General features: G+C 42.4%; 3 protein-coding genes across 3 annotated transcripts; all 3 read left to right on the top strand.

Moving 5' to 3' along the window:
* The first annotated feature begins 2,103 nt into the window (after positions 1 to 2,103).
* On the top strand, positions 2,104 to 4,875 carry LOC133889415 (putative cyclin-dependent kinase F-2). Its single transcript, XM_062329945.1, has 2 exons — positions 2,104 to 3,423; positions 4,816 to 4,875. The coding sequence occupies exons 1-2, from the start codon at positions 2,104 to 2,106 to the stop codon at positions 4,873 to 4,875; spliced, it is 1,380 nt and encodes a 459-aa protein (XP_062185929.1).
* Positions 4,876 to 10,437: 5,562 nt separating this feature from the next.
* LOC133887951 (probable aldo-keto reductase 2) lies at positions 10,438 to 13,364 on the top strand. Its single transcript, XM_062327993.1, has 5 exons — positions 10,438 to 10,773; positions 10,856 to 11,056; positions 11,949 to 12,121; positions 12,205 to 12,307; positions 12,642 to 13,364. The coding sequence occupies exons 1-5, from the start codon at positions 10,549 to 10,551 to the stop codon at positions 12,999 to 13,001; spliced, it is 1,062 nt and encodes a 353-aa protein (XP_062183977.1). The 5' UTR covers positions 10,438 to 10,548; the 3' UTR covers positions 13,002 to 13,364.
* Positions 13,365 to 18,185: 4,821 nt separating this feature from the next.
* On the top strand, positions 18,186 to 21,329 carry LOC133887952 (probable aldo-keto reductase 2). Its single transcript, XM_062327994.1, has 5 exons — positions 18,186 to 18,524; positions 18,608 to 18,808; positions 19,835 to 20,007; positions 20,091 to 20,193; positions 20,607 to 21,329. Exons 1-5 carry the CDS (start codon positions 18,300 to 18,302, stop codon positions 20,964 to 20,966), a joined length of 1,062 nt encoding a protein of 353 aa, XP_062183978.1. The 5' UTR covers positions 18,186 to 18,299; the 3' UTR covers positions 20,967 to 21,329.
* The last annotated feature ends 532 nt before the right edge of the window (positions 21,330 to 21,861 follow it).

The raw sequence follows: 21,861 nt of genomic DNA on the forward strand, positions 1-21,861 counted from the left end.
ATTTGTTCTATACTTTCTTCATTATTGCCAACAAAAGTGTCACAATCATCGTTCTCGACAAAAGTATCTTCAAATGCCGACATATCAAAGTCTTCGTTAGCCGTTGGATCGTTGCCTCCGTCTCCTTCGACTGTTGGTTGCCCTTCACACCCAACATCTGCAAGTTCACCGTGCTCAGTCCAACGGGTGTAGCCAGCCTTGAAACCCCTGCGAATCAAGTGTGCACGGATCTACTCTATGTTTGAAAACTGCTTCTCATTCTTGCAGTCGACACACGGACAGCATATCTAGTGCTCGTCACGCTTCCCTTTTGGCTTCTTGTACACCGTGGCAGCCCTCAAAAAAGCCTCGATGCCAACAATGAACTCTGGCCCTCGTTCCTTGTAGATCCATGACCGGTTTATCTGCAAATCATTATAATTAAACACATTAGACTTATAATCATTAAACATTTCAAAATCTAGAACATATTCATCGAATTACCTCGCATCTTGATTGGTCCCTATTTGACGGCCCATCTCCTTCCGGTACTTGGGCCGGGTCAGGGGACCCGCCTTCCAAAGGCTGCCGAGTCTGATTGCGACCCGTGCCTGGACATGTCATCCCTATAACACATTATTTTATCAACTGTACATGTTAAATTCACTATATTGATTAATTAACAGAGAAAATCCACTGAATTATTATTAAAATTCATGACTTTAAAAATATACGCAATCCACATACTAGAAAATTAGAGCTAGATTTTAGGGACATTTTGCAAATACCTCCCTGATTTTTTATCTTTGGATGCCACTCGAATGACAGTTATAATGGTATTTTTGCAATTTTTGAATGGCAATAACGGTTCAACAAGTGGCAAATTTCCAATTATCCATAGATTTTAATGTAGGCACCCAACTCTATTTACATATGACTTTTAATCTACTCGTTAAATCATCTACAATGATAAAATTACGACCTTTCTCTAATTTATATGGATATTTGAGCTCTTGCTCATTCTAAATTTCAACACCAACTAACGACCACCTAAATTCAAACCTAGAGAAATCTAGCACCTAAAATCCAACTAAGAATCAAATGTAGATCATCTCTATACATCTAACAACGACAAAGTTGCAAACTTTACCTAAATTAGATCTCAACATCTCTAAATCCATAACCATGGAACAAGCACCATCCATCATCAACCCTAGAGCAATCTACCAAGTAATCTATCCAAAAATGAAATATAGATCTCACTAACCTTAAAACAGTTGACTCCTCCAAATTTTAAAGGCTACCACGCAAAAAAAACCTTGAATCGCCAAAAAAAAAATGGCAAGGAGGCGCTGTAACATTGGGCTGCGGCAGCGGCGGCTCTTTTCTGGGTCGAGACGGGGAAGAAGATGGGCTATATTTATACTGTAGCAGACTATCAGTGCCGGCTCTAACCACCAACCGGCACTGATAGTAACTATCAGTGCCGGTTCTTAACTCCAGGCCCTCAATCGCGGGCGGGAGTTTTAGAATCGGCACTGATACCACTTTCAGAACCGGTTTCTTTGAACCGGCACTGAAGGTGGCGGCTATTATGTGGTGTTCTGTAGTAGTGAGCCAAGAAACAAAACAAGAAAAAATCGTTTGAATCGAAGCAATCAACCGACCACTTACATAGGAAGATGGCATGCGCTACGAGAGAGAGCAAGACGATGAATTGCGTCGCCTTTGCCTATATGAGAAACGAGATATTGCGTGGGAGTGAGAAAAGAAAGGATAAGAGAGAGAGTGCGAGCTGGAGAAAGATGTTAGAGAAAGGGGCGAAAGAGAGTGCGTGTATTCAACCAGCTTAACGGGTCGGATGCGCTAGAAAAAAAACCAGAATCAAAACCCCACACGAACCTCCATCAAATTGGCATGAAAATAAAAGAAATCGCACGGCCATAAATTAGATAGATTTTGATAGAAAAATATATCGATAGATAAATAGCAAATCTCTTTATTTTTTCTACCGAGGAAATCCGAAATCCCTTCCCTTCGCTTGCGTGGAGAGTGCAACGCGTTTTCGTTTCCGAATCCACTCTTGCTCGCGCCACCGTCCACGATTTGTAGCCGGACCACTGCATGGCTGGTCTATATATCTATGGACCCTCGCTTCCGTTCCCAGGCATAGCAGTTGCCACCACCGTCTGCCTGCCGTTGCGTGTCAAAGCCGACATGGACGTGGAGGCGGAGCAGGCTGCCTCAGGAAAGACGACCATGCCCAGCGTCAGCTCGCGACTCTCTGCCCTCTGCACCAAGATCCGCAATCTTGCCGCTCGAGGAACAGACACGACGGTCCGGCGCGTCGGTGTTGATTGCATCTGCATCGCTATGTACAATCTGGGCGACGCGGCGGCGCGACCTGCAGGGACGACCACGAGGATGAGGAGTCCCCGGATCCTCAGCACCGTGCAGTTCGAGGAGGAGTGCGTGCTCGGGGCGTGCCACAATGGCGACGTCGTCAAGGTGCGCCACCGCGTGACCGGCAAGACCTTCGCCTTGAAGACCGTATCATTGCAGTTTGAGGAGGAGGAGGCCGTCCTTGCCCTGCGTGTGCTGCGGGAGGCGTGCTTCATGGCAGCCTGTCGCGGCCATCCCTCCCTCGTCGGCTTTCACGGCGTCGGCCGGCACCCGAGCACCGGGCGGTACTGCCTCATCATGGAGCACGTCGGTCCTAGCCTGAGCGACGTTTTGGATAGCCAGCGCCGCAGCAAGCCCTTTCCGGAGCACGACGTGCGCCGCATCATCCGGCAGGTTCTGAGCGCGGCCAAGGCGATGCACGACCGCGGTATCGTCCACCGCGCCATAAACCCTGCTAACGTCTTCGTGGGTGACAGCGGCAACGTAGTAAAGATCGGGAACTACGGGGAGGCCACGTCCGTGTCCGAGACGGACGTGGCGTACAGAACCACGATGGCGTATATGGCGCCCGAGGCATTGCTGCCGGCACTGTGCGGTGATACTGAGCTCGTCGACTCGTGGTCGATCGGCTGCATGATGGCGGAACTCCTCACGGGCGAGCCGCTGTTTGCGTTGTGGGACGGGGACGACGACGACGACGTGGCGGGCCAGCTCTACAAGATATTCGACGTGCTCGGTGTCCCGGGCAAGAGAACCATGCGGGCCATCAAGATGACCCGGGACCCAGATGCCCGAGGCATTGCTGAAGAGGTGAAGCAATGGAGAGCGCGGCAACGGCGAGTGGGGAAGAGCCGGAACAGCAACCGGCTGGGTGAGGTGGTCCATGATGACGTTCTGTCCGATGACGGGTTCGAGGTCCTCACAGGACTCCTCACGTGCAATCCGAAGAAGAGGCTGACAGCGGCCGCCGCGCTCCAGCTTCCATGGTTCACTGACAACGACGACTCTCCGGCCCCTGCAGTTTCTCAGGTCGGCGGCCCGGTAATGAAGCCGTGGCCATTTTCTTGGGTGCTGATCGGTGTGCTGGCATTGCTCTTGCCGTTGGTTTTTGCTTACGTTCGCGGTGGGTACTTAGATCCTCTATGTATGTAACTACCTTTTTTAGAGTATGTATGTAGGTAACTAACTAACTAGTTGAGGACATTACAAAGGGGCAATTTCCGCTTTTAAACTATCTCGTGATTGATGGTGTACTGGATACTCTTTGATGTTTGGAATATTATTCTAAACACAAAAATTCGCCTCACAATCTGAATACTAAAATGCTGAGTCAGTTCAGTCATCTTAGCTGACTTATTGTCTTTCCACGGAAAGTCAATTTTGTGGCTTGAAGGATTCGGCCCTGAGATTCACATAAGATACGAACGCAGTCATTTGTAACTTGCGGATTAGGAACTATATTTCTAACATTAGTTTTCCACCAGAAATTGAATGACAACTAGTTTTAATTCTTCGCCAACCCATGCGTTGCACATGCTTTACACACATTTGTATAATTTTCAGTACAATATGTTAGTATAATATGAATTATTCAAAACTTTGATCAAAGATATGGCTCTGTCTGGTAGTTATTGTTGTATTACCATGTTACCAGCGGTCAGGACCTTTCCCACTCCGTTCGTCACGATCAACACAATAGATACAATCACAAGAAGTCAAATAGACAAAGATGTAGCGGAGACTCTCTTTCTCGTTATCTGTATGATATATTTGTTGTATAAATCATATCCTCTCATATATATATATATGTATATATATGTATATATATGTATATGTATATATATGTATATATATGTATAGGACGCTGCTATTCTTAGCGCTGCGCTAAGAATAGTTATTTAACGCCCCGGCCTTCCCACGTCCCGATCGTAGCAAGGCTCCAGCGATCACCTGTAACCGTAAAATTATCATTCGCAACCGTAAAATTGATATTCGTAACTGTAAAAACACAGTGTTGGTCCCTGATTTTTAACGTATTGAGTTCTGGCGAGCACCTTGCAACCGTAAAACACAGTATGATGAGCTCGCAACCGTGAAAACCCAGTATTCGTAACCGTAAACTCTATTGACTTTAACCGTAGAATTTCGTATTGCAAGCCGTATAATGACAAGCCTTTTATGGTTACATCAGAGAACATACTACTTGAAACAAAGAATGTTATCCATGTCGCATAACAGTGAAATATTGCATAGTTCCTGCACTTGATTATGTTCCTTCAAATACATGATTTTAGGAATTGTACTACTAAATTTTGTATTGTAATAATAATGAATATTACACAATACCTACTAATAGATGATATTAGTACATGTATTGGATTCTACATTCAACACTACTAAATTCTACACTAATATCTTTATGGATGACTGTAGTACGTTGTTGCCGCCGTCATCACCCTTGCCGTGGGTGTCCCTGTCACCATGTCTGCCTGAGGAGGAGAGGAGGATAGATGTGTAACAAAGCCTGCAGTGCTGGGGATTGTGCCGAGAAGATCCGACCTACTGGATTATACATTTGCAGTTACTGCATAGATCAAAACAGAGATAAAATACAACATTAGAATCTGCTCCATTGAAGAAGCCCAAAATTGACTAATCTAGCCAACAGCTACATGTAATTGATCGATCAAGAAACCATGCCCAATTTATAGAAAACCAACAAAAATAATAGACCTAATTAGTCACATCTGCTCAGATCCATTACATGGGCGAGCCACTTCAACTCATATCCACGCCCTTCACTCAGAAGTCAGATCCGCACTGATGGCTACCGGATCAAGGACGTTTGCCGGTGCTTCGCATCATGAGGGTGGCCAGCAGGGCCTGCACGGTGCTTGTCCTACTAGTTGGAGGAAGAGGAAGACGCCTCATGCCCAATCTTGTCGTGCCCGCCACTCCCCTACGCGCGGGCAACACTCGACGAGGGAGGGAGGCTAGATGCGACCTCCCATGGGGGCTGCCACCGGTGCATCCAACATCCACATCTGCGTGCATCATGGCCTTCTTGGCATCCATCATCACTGCCGCTGCCGCCGATCTAGATCAAGATTTGAGCATTGGATATGAGAGAGAGTTGGATAGGAGAGAGACATGGGATGGAAACTGGAATGAAATAGGAGGAAAGAGGGGGTGGTTTCGTTTTTTTATTCACGGTGGTCGATATTTTACGGTTGCGGGGAGCGTCTTTGTGTTTTTTACAGTTGCGGGTGGTGGTAACATCTAGCGGAAAAAAAATGAACCTATATAAGGTTACAATAACTAATGCATTACGGTTGCAGGCTAGGCTGGGGAGCAACGTGTTGGTTAGTGGGGAGGTTACATATGTACGGTCGTAATGAATAAGAATTTACTTATAGGAAACAATGCATTTAATGGTAACGTCCAATCGTAAAATAATGAACAGATATACGGTTACAATAACAAATGAATTACGGTTGCGGGCTGGGTGTCTGGTTGGCGGGGTGGTTCAGGAGATCAGGGTCGGAGGGCGCGCGCGGCCAGGGTGTTAAATAGCTATTTTTAGCGCAGGGAGTAGAATAGACAATATATATATATGTATATGTATATATATGTATATATATGTATATATATATAGACACACAACAAATATATTATGCGCATACACGTAGAACAGACCTCGGCTACGCACTAGCCGGCCAACCGAGCCATACTTCTTTCCTCAGCCGAGCCATGCTGTGGCCATACTAGCTCTTACACAACATGCTTTGATGCCAAATTGCTATTATCAAATTTAGGTTCTCAGTATGTGATTAAAAAGAAGCTTAAGCGATCAAGAACATATATTGGAGCTAATTTACATTTTATTCATCTATTATTGGCACATTAACTATTGCAACCTACAAACTTAATATCTTTCTATACGTAAGTTGACCACCCCTACCCTACCCCTAAGAGTACTGGTGTACCCACCGTCATCGGTTGCAACGTAAGCGCGTTGACTGGGGCAGTCCTTCATGACATAGCCCATGCCCTTGCAACGGCGGCACACAATACTCACTGAACTACTCATGGAGCCAGTTGAAGGAGTGATCTTCGTTGCTGGTTGCTGCACAAAAACAGGTTTGCTCACCTTGATTGTATGTGATGCTGGTGGTGACGGTGCTGCTGTACGCGCCCTATTATCGGAGGGGGCAACAGACCATGCCGGAGCGAACGAGGCTGATTTGGCTTTGCCCGATTGCGATCTGGAGGAAAATGAACTCCCAATGTTCCGCGACTTTGGCTCACGTCCCTGCAATTCTTTCTCTGTCAACATAGCAAAATGGAACAACCTATCCATGGTATTATAATCTCTATAATCAACGAAGTCCTAAATCTCACGTCTTAACCCCGAATAAAAACGAATCATTGTATACTCATCATTTTCTTGTATACGATAGCAAAGGACATCAATGTGTAGTTCATTATAGTATTCATTAACAGATCGACTACCTTGGTTGAAGCGCTGCAAATTTTTTTTTAAATCTCGTTTGTACTCAAGGGGTATAAATCTACTACGCATGTCATGCTTTAATCTCTCCCAAGTAGTAGGTTCTAATCCAGCATTTACCAACCCATTCCACCATATAATTGCATAATTAGTGAACTCACTAGTGGCTTGTTTAACTCTATATATGCCAGGAACCATGTGAGAATTAAATTTCTGCTCAACCATCATTTCCTAATCTAAATAAGCATCAACATCATATGAACCATCAAAAGAGGGTATCTTAAACTTGACCTTAGCGTAGTGATCATCATTACCTCAAACATTACCTCCAATGCGGTGGTTACGATTGTTGTTATTGTTGTTCGGCCGGCGTTGAATTTATGCCCTCCAATATTGCCCCACAAAAACACCAGCATCATCATCTTCATGTCCAGCATTGGGGTCATCATTGTCTGAAGCATCTTCTTCCTGTAGATCCTGCAGCTCAATGTCGTTCACCCGTGTGACTAGATTAGCAATGCTTGCTCTCATGTCATTCATCCTTGTGACAATGTCGTTCAATGTTTGATTTTGTCTTGTCATCATGTCGTTCAACGCTTGATTCTGTTGCTAAACGAGGGTGTTAAGTTCTCCCTTGGAGACACAGTTCTTGAAATCCGTCGGATCATCTGCCATGGTTAGTAGAAAGCAAAGGACAAAACAAAATTATCCCTATCACTATTAGGCAGTGGAATCACACACACTCAAGCGTCTTACCACGCTCTTACAAGTGTTCTTACCAACGCAAACAGGTGGAACAATCGGCGGCTACTTCTTGATAACTTGTCGAGCGAGGGTATGATTGCAAGAGAGGACCTGTTCTGATCAAGAGAAAGTGTAGCTTGGCACGGAACAATATGGTAGCAACGAGTAGCAAAATCGTAATCAGATTAGTAAAGTTGAATAAATGTTCAAAGTAGTTATCGTTGCTGGTCCCTAGCGTGTCCCTAGACCTAACACAACAAGCTGAAAGAAAGGACCAAGCACAAAGAACACAGTGTGCTACCACAATCTGATTGCCTTTAATATTTCTGATTTTTACCATAATATTTTTTTTGCATACTTTCTTTTTCAGATGTTGTAGCACACACTTATAAAGGGTCTAAAAAGGATAGGCACAATATTTGGAAGCAAGCAAAGCCAAAACAGATCATAAAGCGGTAGATAGCAGGATGTGAAAAACGGGTGCTGAAACTTTTGAGACCCGAAATAGGGTCTAAACAGTTGAATTTGGGGGTCAAACAGAGCAACAGGTCAAAGACGAGTTGCTTTTTTCACGTCGGGCTCAAAATTAGCTTTCCAATGGCGTATAGAACGTCCAAATCCGAGTTCATAGGCAAAAGTTACACCCGATTTAGTGAACACTGCTCTAGACTAGCAACAAGACTCGATCACGATGGACAGAAACTCAACAACACAACACTAAAAACGAAACTGCAAGGCCCAAAAGGTTGTAGGACAGCGGACAAGAGAAATATTTTAGAATTTGTGTAAACTCTAGGTGATGAAAACAGAACTAATCTAAGGGAAAAATGAAATTACCTAGCGGGCAACTTGAAAATCTGATACCAGTTGATGAGAGGATTAGGCCCGATCTTTCGTTAGGTAATGGTAAGTCGATTGGTGTAGACTCGACATTAACGATCCAAGGCTTCCGATCAGGACAGAATGCAACCCTTACAATCGCTACACCACTGCTCCGTTAGTTATCAACCACGTGCGCCACGATTGACCTCGCCAAGAAGGCTAATTCCTGCAAACGAATCGAGAAAACAAGCAAGAACACGAAAGAACACAATCTGAAATTACAAATATAATTAAGCTCACGAGTTGGGGTTTCACAAACCAAACGACGGCAAAACTGTTCAATGACAGATTAATCTAAGAAAAATCCAAAAAGTCTATGATGACGGCTACTAGATATATGAAGAGGGGCATGCTAGGGTTTTAGGTGACCAGAGGGGCGTCCACAACTTGGGCTTAGACCCGAACACATTTACAAGGCCCGATATGACCCAAATTTATGACAAAAATTGTGACACAGCACATTATTTTGATAACACAAAATAATCCATCGTGAATCTGGAGCTGGGACTAGTACCAAAACAAAGCTATCGTCCTTAGCTTTCCAACGCATCAAAGAACACCTTATTTGGACTCCATATGAAGAAGTTATGGCCGTTTTAGTACGGCGCTGTCTGCTGAATCCGATCCAAGTTTCGACTCCGACTTGAAGTTGGCTTAAGCCCCGTCCGACTTGGCTGTTCTATAGGTGTTTCTCCCATATTACTAAGCATTAAAAAATTCACAAAAATTGAGTAGCATCCCATCCTTATAATTAGTAGTATGGACAGCGAGTAAAAAATTTACCTTACGAGTTAAACGACGTGCACAAGCCCGTGTAATCAGTCCTTGTAATGGATCAATCACCTAAAGATCACTTGTAGCACATGTATCTAAATAGTTGATGTCCTCATCAACCCCTATAGAAGAGCTTTAGTCTAGTAGTTATTTACAAAAATAGGCGGCCAATTGAAGGCTTTACAGGATTAGGTTCCCGTCCCTCTTTCATTGGCCAAAGAGATATATTCTTGTAAAACTTTGGCCTTCTATTTTGTTAAAATTAATAAGTAAAATATAGGAGCAAGTGATTGGATTGGCTTGACTCTTACCAAAGATACTCAGCTTCCTCTTTGTTAAGTCCCGAAATTCGACCAAAACTAGAGTAGGACCAAAGTCTTACGGCCTTCTTAAAGGATACAAACTCTGTATCAAACTATAATTTGAATTTGAATTTCTTTGTTATTAGTTTCCAAGTAAAGAATATCCGTTGCCTTGATCAGAGCCTTTTATGATATTTTGGCCTTGGTTGGTAAAACATCTCAGGGACAGGACCCTCGTTAAAGCAAAATCAGAAAATTAAGTCTGACTTAGCCCAACAAAAGCTCGAGTGTAGATCTTTTTAGGAGGCCCCAATGACCCTCGGAAGACTCACTCCTCATAGCATTGCAGCCATCCATCTTTTTTTTTTTTTTTTGATATACAGTCATTTTGGAGTCTCAGGCAGCAAAACTTTCAATTGACCAACATTGGCTCAAACTTTGGTTGCACTTGCTCAATTTGATCCGATCCTAATGACATTAAGTTGTTGGATTTGTAAATATTAAAAACGTCAAAATAGAAAGAGGACCAAATATTTAAGCAATAAGACTTGAGCATTTGTTGGGCTATACTCACGCAGGCCGAAAAAAAGCCTAATTTTTTTTGAGGGAGCATTACAAAATAAATAAGAATAAGAATCTGGTCGGGCTCAGCCTGGGCACGGTTTTGTTCATGTTGATGACGTGCCGCGCAAGCCCAAGCCTGGGCCGGGCCCATTTTGCTGGGGTGTATGACGTAAGCTCTTACATGATCACGCAATCTTACGGATGCAGTGACGTCCATGCTATTGCCAGCGCAGCACAACATTCACACTCTATATAAAGAGAACTCGGGCAACCAAGAAAAGACCACACTACACCGCCACAGTGAGCAGACCCCACATCCAAGAAAAGACCACACTACACCGCCGGCCGGCAACTCCAAGAACAGCGGCGAGCATCTCGCCTCAGCAGGCCATGGCTGCCGCTCCTGTGTCGGTCCCCCGCATGAAGCTGGGCTCGCAGGGGCTGGAGGTCTCCGCGCAGGGCCTCGGCTGCATGGGCATGTCCGCCTTCTACGGCCCGCCCAAGCCCGAGTCGGACATGATTGCGCTCATCCGCCACGCCGTCGCCGCCGGCGTCACCTTCCTCGACACCTCCGACATATACGGCCCGCACACCAACGAGATCCTCCTCGGCAAGGTCGGCTCGAAATTTGGGCCTTTGTTGGTTTTTTGGCTTTGCAACTTGCACTGAAGGCGTTCGATGTAATGCCCGTGAGCAGGCGCTGCAAGGCGGGGTGAGGGAGAAGGTGGATCTGGCCACAAAGTTCGGCATCTCGTTTGCTGACGGCAAACAGGAGATCCGCGGCGACCCGGCGTACGTGCGGGCCGCGTGCGAGGGCAGCCTCAAGCGGCTCGGCGTTGACTGCGTCGACCTATACTACCAGCACCGCATCGACAAGAGGGTGCCCATTGAGGTTACGGTTAGTGTCTGCTATCCCTTTTTACTGCTTGAATTTTTTTCCCCCTGTTTTTATTCATTTCTTTTCGGACACTGCTCTGTGTTTGTTAAATGGGGATTGTGGATGCCGACATACAAAGGAAGGTTGGTATTGAGGTTGAAGGTTGTAATTAGATCAAAAGGAGTTTTGGTGAAATTGTCAAAAAGAATCAGGCAAAGTAAAGGTTATTTTGGATTCAAGGATTAGTTAAGCCGACTTGAGAAATGCTTGGCACTGATAAATCTTACGTTGACATTTGTATTTAGGGACTTCCTAGCTCTTTCGAAAGTCATGAATCATCTTTATTTATTGAGTGAATTTTGGAAAACTACAGATAGTTTAGCAAAGAAGGCATGGTGGTCCATGATACAATCTTTCTCTTCTATAATCTGTATGAAACTAGCGATCCCAACCACCATCTTAAATTTACCAACAAAGAAAAAATGCATAATGGATCCATCTTGGGAGATTTGGCAAGGACATAGACAGATATGTGAACCAAAAATAGATAAGGAGAAGTCTAAAAATCAAGAGGGTGCCCATTGAGGTTACGGTTAGTGTCTGCTATCCCTTTTTACTGCTTGAATTTTTTTCCCCCTGTTTTTATTCATTTCTTTTCGGACACTGCTCTGTGTTTGTTAAATGGGGATTGTGGATGCCGACATACAAAGGATCTAGTGTAGAAGACAACTTCTGTTACCAGTAACTTTTAGGAGCTCGTATGAGGTACCATAGCATACACCAGCAATTGGGTCAATGATATCATACGTTTTTGAACCATGCATGTTACTGTCATTTGCAAATGAATTCTGTTCCTACTGCCCCTTCTGTGCCATGAACTTTTCAGATTACTGAGTTTACTTCTGCGTTGCAGATTGGTGAACTCAAGAAGCTGGTTGAAGAAGGAAAGATAAAGTACATCGGATTATCTGAAGCATCTGCATCAACAATCAGAAGAGCTCATGCAGTCCATCCTATAACTGCAGTTCAGCTGGAGTGGTCATTATGGTCCAGAGATGTGGAAGAAGATATAATTCCTACTTGCAGGTATTTAACAAACACAACACTTGTTCAGTCAAAAACTACGAAGCTTAATTTTTTGAATTATCTCGTTGCTGTGACAATTTCAGAGAACTTGGAATTGGAATTGTGGCTTACAGTCCACTAGGAAGAGGGTTCTTCTCCAGTGGGCCAAAACTTGTTGATTCACTATCAGAGCAGGACTTCCGCAAGGTGAATTCTCACGACTACTGCCTATGGAATTTTGCTTGTATTTTGTAGAGCTAATTCATCATTATCCTTTTGTTCTAAAACTGTGTAGTACTTGGAGGCATTTAGTTATGGAAGAAGTTCCCTGCTAAATTCCTGCATTGTAAACGTGGCCTAAGCTTTTTTTGCCATTTCATTGATCTCATCCATCTATTCCAAGAGAGAGGAAATTTATTGGACTATGCTAATCTATTTATGGTATATAATGGTCTCATCCTTGATCCATCTATTCCGAGAACAACAAGAGTTACAAATATGATCAATTACTTCTTTTAATGAGAACTTCTTACTTTTGCAGCATCTCCCTAGATTTCAACCAGAGAATCTTAACAAGAATGCCCAGATATTTGAGCGTGTTAACGCAATGGCAACAAGAAAAGGATGCACACCATCACAACTTGCATTGGCTTGGGTTCACCATCAGGGAAACGACGTTTGCCCCATACCTGGCACAACAAAAATTGAGAATTTCAACCAGAATGTGGGGGCACTGTCTGTGAAGCTCACACCAGATGAGATGGCCGAACTAGAGTCGTACGCTCCTGCAGGTGACGTCCAGGGTGACAGATATAATCAAATGTTCGGCACTTGGAAGGATTCTGAGACCCCTCCATTATCGTCTTGGAAATCCGAGTTGTTGGACAGCAGAAGACGCTGAGGTCTACGCTGCAAGAGCGTCCGTCAGATGTGCTCGTGTTGTTGGAAATGACAATATGTGTTAGTGTGAATTATATTCCTCGTTGCTTCTGTTTGCGCTTAAAAGTTAAAACCACAGGTGCGATCAATAAGCTTGTGCACTGTATGATGAGTACTCAGCATAGTAGTAAATAAAGTTTTCAAATATACGAAAGTGTGAGAGTAATACATTATTTGGCTGAAACTGGGTAACGATCTTGTATACTTTATTTTAAACATTTTGTAAAATTTGGGTGTCAATGGCACCGAATGTGCTTGGGGGCCCTTGGAGAAAATTCTAATGCGGGCACAGTATACCCCAAGAAACGAAAAGCTCTTACCTTCCCATGGTAGTGTCAACATTTAGTTCTTTTGGTTTTGAGGGAAGTTTCTTCCTTAAAAGAAAATTAGAAGAAAACAACGACTTTACTAGATCATCATGTTTTGATGTGCAATAGCAATTTCAGGTACATCAAAACCGCGACATGAAGCTAGCATCTGAACTTTTCGATTGAAGCCATGTGAATACATGCACTTTGGAGAGCCGGGGAACTTTGTCCTAGGAGATATGGTATTAAAAGTTCAGTGCTTTAAGCTACAAAAAAATAATAATTTATGCGTGTAAGCGGACACTCCAAACGATAGGTTGTCGGAGTAAAATGGACCTTTCTCTTTAGCTAAAATGTTGAATGTAGAAAGAATATTACTAGTTTGAACAAAGCTCAGTGCTTTAAGCTACCAAAAAAAAAATGCGTGTAAGCGGACACTCCAAAAAATAGGTTGTCGTAGTAAAATGGACCTTTTTCTCTTTAGCTAAAATGTTGAATGTAGAAAGAATATTACTAGTTTGAACATAACGGTAGTAAAAGGATATTCTGAGTGGTTCATGATTGTGGTTCTACAACCTTATTTATAGTTAAAGAAGAGGGCATCTTTTTATATAGCCATTAAGGTACAAATGGCAAATGTTTCCAAAGGTCAGCAGTGCTACGAAGAAAGCTGTAGGACAAGCGATTAAGAGAATGATGGCCTTCATGAATCACCCAAGGGTGGTATTGGTCATTTACAACTAACACAAAAAATGCATCGATCCATACCACCAAAAGGTCAGATTTTGGGACCAGCTCCACGAGGCCTAGGAGTCTTCTTCATCCACTGCCCCAACTCAGCACATTGTCACTCTCACCATAGCCCAGGCCTTGGATGCAACCAGCGCACTCTCACGCGGAAACACATAGAGCATAGCTAGAGGATCGAGCCCACAGTGATTGGCAAAGCTTAAAAAAAACATCTTGCCGCTCGAGGAACAGACACGACGGTCCGGCGCGTCGGTGTTGATTGCATCTGCATCGCTATGTACAATCTGGGCGACGCGGCGGCGCGATCAGGGACGACCACGAGGATGAGGAGTCCCCGGATCCTCAGCACCGCGCAGTTTGAGGAGTGCGTGCTCGGGGCGTGCCACAACGGCGACGTCGTCAAGGTGCGCCACCACGATGGCGTATATGGCGCCCGAGGCATTGCTGCCGGCACTGGGCGGTCGACTCGTGGTCGGTCGGCTGCATGATGGCGGGACTCCTCACGTCAATCCCAAGAAGAGGCTGACAGCGGCCGCCGCGCTCCAGCTTCCATGGTTCACTGACAACGACGACTCTCCGGCCCCTGCGGTTTCTCAGGTCAGTTGATGTTTGGAATATTATTCTAAACACAAAAATTCGCCTCACAATCTGAATACTAAAATGCTGAGTCAGTTCAGTCATCTTAGCTGACTTATTGTCTTTCCACGGAAAGTCAATTTTATGGCTTGAAGGATTCGGCCCTGAGATTCACATAAGATACGAACGCAGTCATTTGTAACTCGCGGATTAGGAATTATATTTCAAACATTAGTTTTCCACCAGAAATTGAATGACAACTAGTTTGAATATTTCTTCGCCATCCCATGCGTTGCACATGCTTTACACACATTTGTATAATTTTCAGTACAATATGTTAGTATAATATGAATTATTCAAAACTTTAATCAAAGATATGGCTCTGTATGGTAGTTATTGTTGTATTACCATGTTACCAGCGGTCAGGACCTTTCCCACTCCGTTCGTCACGATCAACACAATAGATACAATCACAAGAAGTCAAATAGACAAAGATGTAGCGGAGACTCTCTTTCTCATTATCTGTATGATATATTTGTTGTATAAAACATATCCTCTCATATATATATACATATATACATACATACATATATATATAGATATACACAACGAGTGTATTCTGCGCATACACGTAGAACAGACCTTGGCTGCGCACTAGCCGGCCCACCGAGCCATACTTCTTTCCTCAACCGAGCCATGCTGTGGTCGTACTAGCTCTTACACAACATGCTTTGATGCCAAATTGCTATTATCAAATTTAGGTTCTCAGTATGTGATTAAACAGAAGCTTAAGCGATCAAGAACATACATTGGAGCTAATTTACATTTTATTCATCTATTATTGTCACATTAACTATTGCAACCTACAAACTTAATATCTTTCTATACATAAGTTGACCACCCCTACCCTACCGCTATAGAAGAGCTTTAGGGCCTGTTTGTTTGAGCTTCTGCTTTTGGTTTTTCTGAAAAATTATGCTTTTGGTTTTTCTGAAAAGCTGCTTTTGAAAATAGGTTGTTGGCTTCTACAATAAATTTTTGGCTTCTCAGCACATAACTTCTCAGAAAAGCCACTCTCAGCGAGCTTCTCAGCTTCTAGTTCATTTTCCTCAGAAGCAGCTTCTGGCTTCTCCAGAAGCCACTTCTCAGCAAACCCGTTTGTTCTGGCTTCTGGCTTCTGGCTTCTGGGCTTCTGACAGAAGCAGCTGGAAACAAACAGACCCTTAGTCTAGTAGTTATTTACAAAAATAGGCGGCCAATTGAAGGCTTTACAGGATTAGGTTCCCGTCCCTTTTTCATTGGCCAAAGAGGTATATTCTTGTAAAACTTTGGCCGTTTATTTTGTTAAAATTAATAAGTAAAATATAGGAGCAAGTGGTTGGATCTTGACTCTTCAATACCAAAGATACTCAGCTTCCTCTTTATTAAGTCACGAAATTCGACCAAAAGTAGAGTAGGACCAAAGTCTTACGGCCTTCTTAAAGGATAAAAAGTCTGTATCAAACTATAATTTGAATTTGAATTCTTTTGTTATTAGTTTCCAAGTAAAGAATATCCGTTGCCTTGATCAGAGCCTTTGTGATATTTTGGCCTTGGTTGGTAAAACATCTCAGGGACAGGACCCTCGTTAAAGCAAAATCAGAAAATTAAGTCTGGCTTGGCCCGACAAAAGCTCGAGTGTAGATCTTTTTAAGGCCCCAATGACCCTCGGAAGACTCACTCCTCCTCGTAGCATTACAGCCATCCATCTTTTTTTTTTGATATACAGTCATTTTGGAGTCTCAGGTAGCAAAACTTTCAATTGGCCAACATTGGCTCAAAGTTTGGTTGCACTTGCTCAATTTGATCCGATCCTAGTGACATTAAGTTGTTGGATTTGTAAATATTAAAAACGTCAAAATAAAAAGAAAAGAGGACCAAATATTTAAGCAATAAGACTTGAGCATTTGTTGGGCTATACTCACGCAGGCCGACAAAAAGCCTAATTTTTTTGAGGGAACATTACAAAATAAATAAGAATAAGAATTTGGCCGGGCTTGGCCTGGGCACGGTTTTGTTCATGTTGATGACATGCTGCCCAAGCTCAAGTCCAAGCCCAAGCCCAAGCCTGGGCCGAGCCCATTTTGCTGGGGTGTATGCAGGGTTCAATTTATCAACAGTAACCATTAAAATTCGTGGTTATCGATCTTACCATTCCGGTCCGGTTTCAGAAATTGAATGTTAATCGAGTTTAAATTGAAAAATTTGAAAAATATTTTTTTTTGAAAAAATTCAAAACAAATCCTAAAAAAACTAGACACAATTCTAAGATCTTATGTGAAAAGAAATTTGAAAATAATGTCGTTTGTATCATATTCTATAGGGAGAAAGTTTGAAAAAATGAAAAAAGTTGAAGCATGCGGCTCAATTATTAACTCATATCAACGAAAAAGCTTAACATGCAAACACATATTTTCTTGTATAGGAAGTATCTTCAGAGGATCTTTAAAATTAATTTTACTTCATTCAGAGTTTTATTAATTTCTCTATGATTTTTACAAAGTTCACAAGTAAAGTGAATATGTTAAGAAACAATATTGTAATTAACTTTTTCATGTTAATTATTATTTTTTCTAAATAAAGAATAGTATAAATAAACTAATAAAAAGTGGTCTCACTAATTTTAGAGGTGTGATGGGTTAGTTATGAATTAATCTAGTCGTAACATATTTACACAATCTTGTATGTTACAATAACTAATTCATGAGTTCATGTATTTTTAAAAGACATTGGATCATGTAAGAAGACTAACACAATTAGTTTCATGATTTTTGGATTAGCAAAGAGTAAACTATGCATTTAACTTGGTTTAACAAATACATTTTCTCATAGAAAATTTTCAATTTTTTATGAGTATAGATACTTTTATCATGTAGATCATATTGTAAGGAAACCAACAAAATTTGTTTCACTTGATTTGAAGCTCAGATAAATTAGTTATTGATTTTACAAGATTGAGTCAATTTTTGGATTTTTTTATTGAACTTCACTGAAAATCGAGAAAACCGCTCGATAAATTGAGAAAACCGAGTGGTTACCGACAAAACCGAGTAGTTACCGATAATACGAAAAAATTGAGAAAACCATTCGATAAATCAAGAAAATCGCTCGGTAACCGATCCGATTCGACCGATTACCAAAAGGTGATTCTGACAAATTTTTGATTAAATTTTAAATTTTAGACTAAATTTTAAATTTTAGCAAATAAATTTTATCTAAATTTCTGACAAAATTTTGACTAAATTTTAAATTTTAGCAAATAAATTTTATTCAAATTTCAGTTTAATTTCGAGTAATTATCCTGATAACCACGAATTTTCGATAACCGCATGAGTAGGTAACCGACGGCGGGTAAGTTAAACCTTGGGTGTATGACGCAAGCTCTTACATGATCACGGAAATCTCACATACGCGGTGACGTCCATGTTCCTGCCAACGCAGCACAACATTCACATTATATAAAGAGAACTCGGGCAGCCCTGTCCTGACCGCCACAGTGAGCAGTCCCTACATCCAAGAAAATATCGCACCACACCGCCGGCCGGCAACTCCCAAGAACAGCGGCGAGCATCTCGCCTCGGCTGGCCATGGCTGCCGCTCCTGTGTCGGTCCCCCGCATGAAGCTGGGCTCGCAGGGGCTGGAGGTCTCCGCGCAGGGCCTCGGCTGCATGGGCATGTCCGCCTTCTACGGCCCGCCCAAGCCCGAGTCGGACATGATCGCGCTCATCCGCCACGCCGTCGCCGCCGGCGTCACCTTCCTCGACACCTCCGACATATACGGCCCGCACACCAACGAGATCCTCCTCGGCAAGGTCGGCTCGAAATTTGGGCCTTTGTTGGTTTTTTTGGCTTTGCAACTTGCACTGAAGGAGTTCGATGTAATGCCCGTGAGCAGGCGCTGCAAGGCGGGGTGAGGGAGAAGGTGGATCTGGCCACAAAGTTCGGCATCTCGTTTGCTGACGGCAAACAGGAAATCCGCGGCGACCCGGCGTACGTGCGGGCCGCGTGCGAGGGCAGCCTCAAGCGGCTCGGCGTTGACTGCGTCGACCTATACTACCAGCACCGCATCGACAAGAGGGTGCCCATTGAGGTTACGGTTAGTGTCTGCTATCCATTTTTACTGCTTGAATTTTTCCCCCTGTTTTTATTCATTTCTTTTCGGACACTGCTCTGTGTTTGTTAAATGGGGATTGTGGATGCCACATACAAGGGAAGGTTGGTATTGAGGTTGAAATTCTAATTAGAGAGTGAAAATGATGTGGGGGCTGGTTTGTTGAGTGGTTGGTGTCTAAAATGACTATCTCCCTTTGTGAGCCTGCCAGATAATACCCTTTATTCCTATCCAGTCTGTACTATTACACTATCTCATATTGAAAAGGTATGAGTTCAGTGAGGGTACATTGCTCTGTTTTCTACTTGTCTTATAGAAATTTGCCTTGCTGCAGCTTATGCTTATGTGGTTGGACAGCCTCTTCAGACATTGGAGTTTGGATCCATGCAAGTAATTAGATCAAAAGGAGTTTTGGTGATATTGTCAAAAAGAATCAGACAAAGTAAAGGTTGTTTTGGATTCAAGGATTAGTTAAGTCGACTTGAGAAATGCTTGGCATTGATAAATCCTACGTTGACATTTGTATTTAGGGACTTCCTAGTTCTTTCGGAAGTCATGAATCATCTTTATTTATTGAGTGAATTTTGGAAAACTACAGATAGATTAGCAAAGAAGGCATGGTGGTCCATGATAAAATCTCTCTCTTTTATAATCTGTATGAAACTATTGATCTCAACCACCATCTTTAATTTACCAACAAAGAAAAAAATGCATAATGGATCCATCTTGTGAGATTTGGCAAGGACATAGACAGATATGTGGACCAAAAATAGATAAGGAGAGGTCTAAAAATTAGTAGAGTAAAAAGGATCTAGTGTAGAAGACAACTTCTGTTACCAGTAACTTTTAGGAGCTCATATGAGGTACCATAGCATACACCAGCAATTGGGTCAATGATATCATACGATGTTGAACCATGCACGTTACTGTTATTTGCAAATGAATTATGTTCCTACTGCCCCTTCTGTGCCATGAACTTATCAGATTACTGAGTTTACTTCTGCATTGCAGATTAGTGAACTCAAGAAGCTGGTTGAAGAAGGAAAGATAAAGTACATCGGATTATCTGAAGCATCTGCATCAACAATCAGAAGAGCTCATGCAGTCCATCCTATAACTGCAGTTCAGCTCGAGTGGTCATTATGGTCCAGAGATGTGGAAGAAGATATAATTCCTACTTGCAGGTATTTGACAAACACAACACTTATTCAGTCAAAAACTACGAAGCTTAATTTTTTGAATTATCTCGTTGCTGTGACAATTTCAGAGAACTTGGAATTGGAATTGTGGCTTACAGTCCACTAGGAAGAGGGTTCTTCTCCAGTGGGCCAAAACTTGTTGATTCACTATCAGAGCAGGACTTCCGCAAGGTGAATTCTCATGACTACTACCTATACAATTTTGCTTGTATTTTGTAGAGTTAATTCATCATTATCCTTTTGTTCTAAAACTGTGTAGTACTTGGAGGCATTTAGTTATGGAAGAAGTATCCTGCTAAACTCCTGCATTGTAAACATGGCCTAAATATGCTTTTTTTTTTGCCATTTCATTGATCGTAGAGACCCTTTTTGATTATGGTCATCTATTTGCTGTATATAATGATCTCATCCATCTATTCCAAGAGAAAGGAGATTTATTGGAGTATGCTAATCTATTTATGGTATATAATGGTCTCATCCCTGATCCATCTATTCTGAGAACAGGAGTTACAAATACGATCAATTACTTCTTGTTACAAATACGATCAATTACTTCTTTTAACGAGAACTTCTTACTTCTGCAGAATATCCCTAGATTTCAACCAGAGAATCTTAACAAGAATGCCCAGATATTTGAGCGTGTTAACGCAATGGCAACAAGAAAAGGATGCACACCATCACAACTTGCATTGGCTTGGGTTCACCATCAGGGAAACGACGTTTGCCCCATACCTGGCACAACAAAAATTGAGAATTTCAACCAGAATGTGGGAGCACTGTCTGTGAAGCTCACACCAGATGAGATGACCGAACTAGAGTCGTACGCTGCTGCAGGTGACGTCCAGGGAGACAGATATCCTCAAATGTTCAGCACCTGGAAGGATTCTGAGACCCCTCCATTGTCGTCTTGGAAATCCGAATTGTTGGACAGCAGAAGACGCTGAGGTCTACGCTGCAAGAGCGTCCATGAGATGTGCTCGTGTTGTTGGAAATGACAATGTGTGTTAGTGTGAATTATATTCCTCGTTGCTTCTGTGTGCGCTTAAAAGTTAAAACCACAGGTGCGATCAATAAGCTTGTGCACTGTATGATGAGTACTCAGCATAGTAGTAAATAAAGTTTTCAAATATACGAAAGTGTGAGAGTAAGACATTATTTGGCTGAAACTGGGTAACGATCTTGTATACTTTATTTTAAACATTTTGTAAAATTTGGGTGTCAATGGCACCGAATGTGCTTGGGGGCCCTTGGAGAAAATTCTAATGCGGGCACAGTATACCCCAAGAAACGAAAAGCTCTTACCTTCCCATGGTAGTGTCAAAACTTAGTTCTTTTGGTTTTGAGGGAAGTTTCTTCCTTAAAAGAAAATTAGAAGAAAACAACGACTTTACTAGATCACCATGTTTTGATGTGCAATAGCAATTTCAGGTACATCAAAACCGCAACATGAAGCTAGCATCTGAACTTCTCGATTGAAGCCATGTGAATACATGCACTTTGGAGAGCCGGGGAACTTTGTCCTAGGAGATATGGTATTAAAAGTTCAGTGCTTTAAGCTACAAAAAAATAATAATTTATGCGTGTAAGCGGACACTCCAAACAATAGGTTGTCGGAGTAAAATGGACCTTTTTCTCTTTAGCTAAAATGTTGAATGTAGAAAGAATATTACTAGTTTGAACAAAGTTCAGTGCTTTAAGCTACCAAAAAAAATGCGTGTAAGCGGACACTCCAAAAAATAGGTTGTCGGAGTAAAATGGACCTTTTTCTCTTTAGCTAAAATGTTGAATGTAGAAAGAATATTACTAGTTTAATCATAATGGTAGTAAAAGGATATTCTG

This window comes from Phragmites australis, chromosome 13 (assembly GCF_958298935.1).
Source record: "Phragmites australis chromosome 13, lpPhrAust1.1, whole genome shotgun sequence".
Taxonomy (NCBI): domain Eukaryota; kingdom Viridiplantae; phylum Streptophyta; class Magnoliopsida; order Poales; family Poaceae; genus Phragmites; species Phragmites australis.

Coding starts and splice junctions, on each gene's coding strand:
- LOC133889415 (XM_062329945.1), top strand. CDS start 2,104: ATGGCTGGTCTATATATCTATGGACCCTCGCTTCCGTTCCCAGGCATA. Junction 3,424..4,815: donor TTTCTCAGGTCGGCGGCCCG/GTAATGAAGCCG, acceptor GGATGACTGTAG/TACGTTGTTGCCGCCGTCAT.
- LOC133887951 (XM_062327993.1), top strand. CDS start 10,549: ATGGCTGCCGCTCCTGTGTCGGTCCCCCGCATGAAGCTGGGCTCGCAG. Junction 11,057..11,948: donor GGGTGCCCATTGAGGTTACG/GTTAGTGTCTGC, acceptor TCTGCGTTGCAG/ATTGGTGAACTCAAGAAGCT. Junction 12,308..12,641: donor CAGAGCAGGACTTCCGCAAG/GTGAATTCTCAC, acceptor TTACTTTTGCAG/CATCTCCCTAGATTTCAACC.
- LOC133887952 (XM_062327994.1), top strand. CDS start 18,300: ATGGCTGCCGCTCCTGTGTCGGTCCCCCGCATGAAGCTGGGCTCGCAG. Junction 18,525..18,607: donor ACGAGATCCTCCTCGGCAAG/GTCGGCTCGAAA, acceptor GCCCGTGAGCAG/GCGCTGCAAGGCGGGGTGAG. Junction 18,809..19,834: donor GGGTGCCCATTGAGGTTACG/GTTAGTGTCTGC, acceptor TCTGCATTGCAG/ATTAGTGAACTCAAGAAGCT.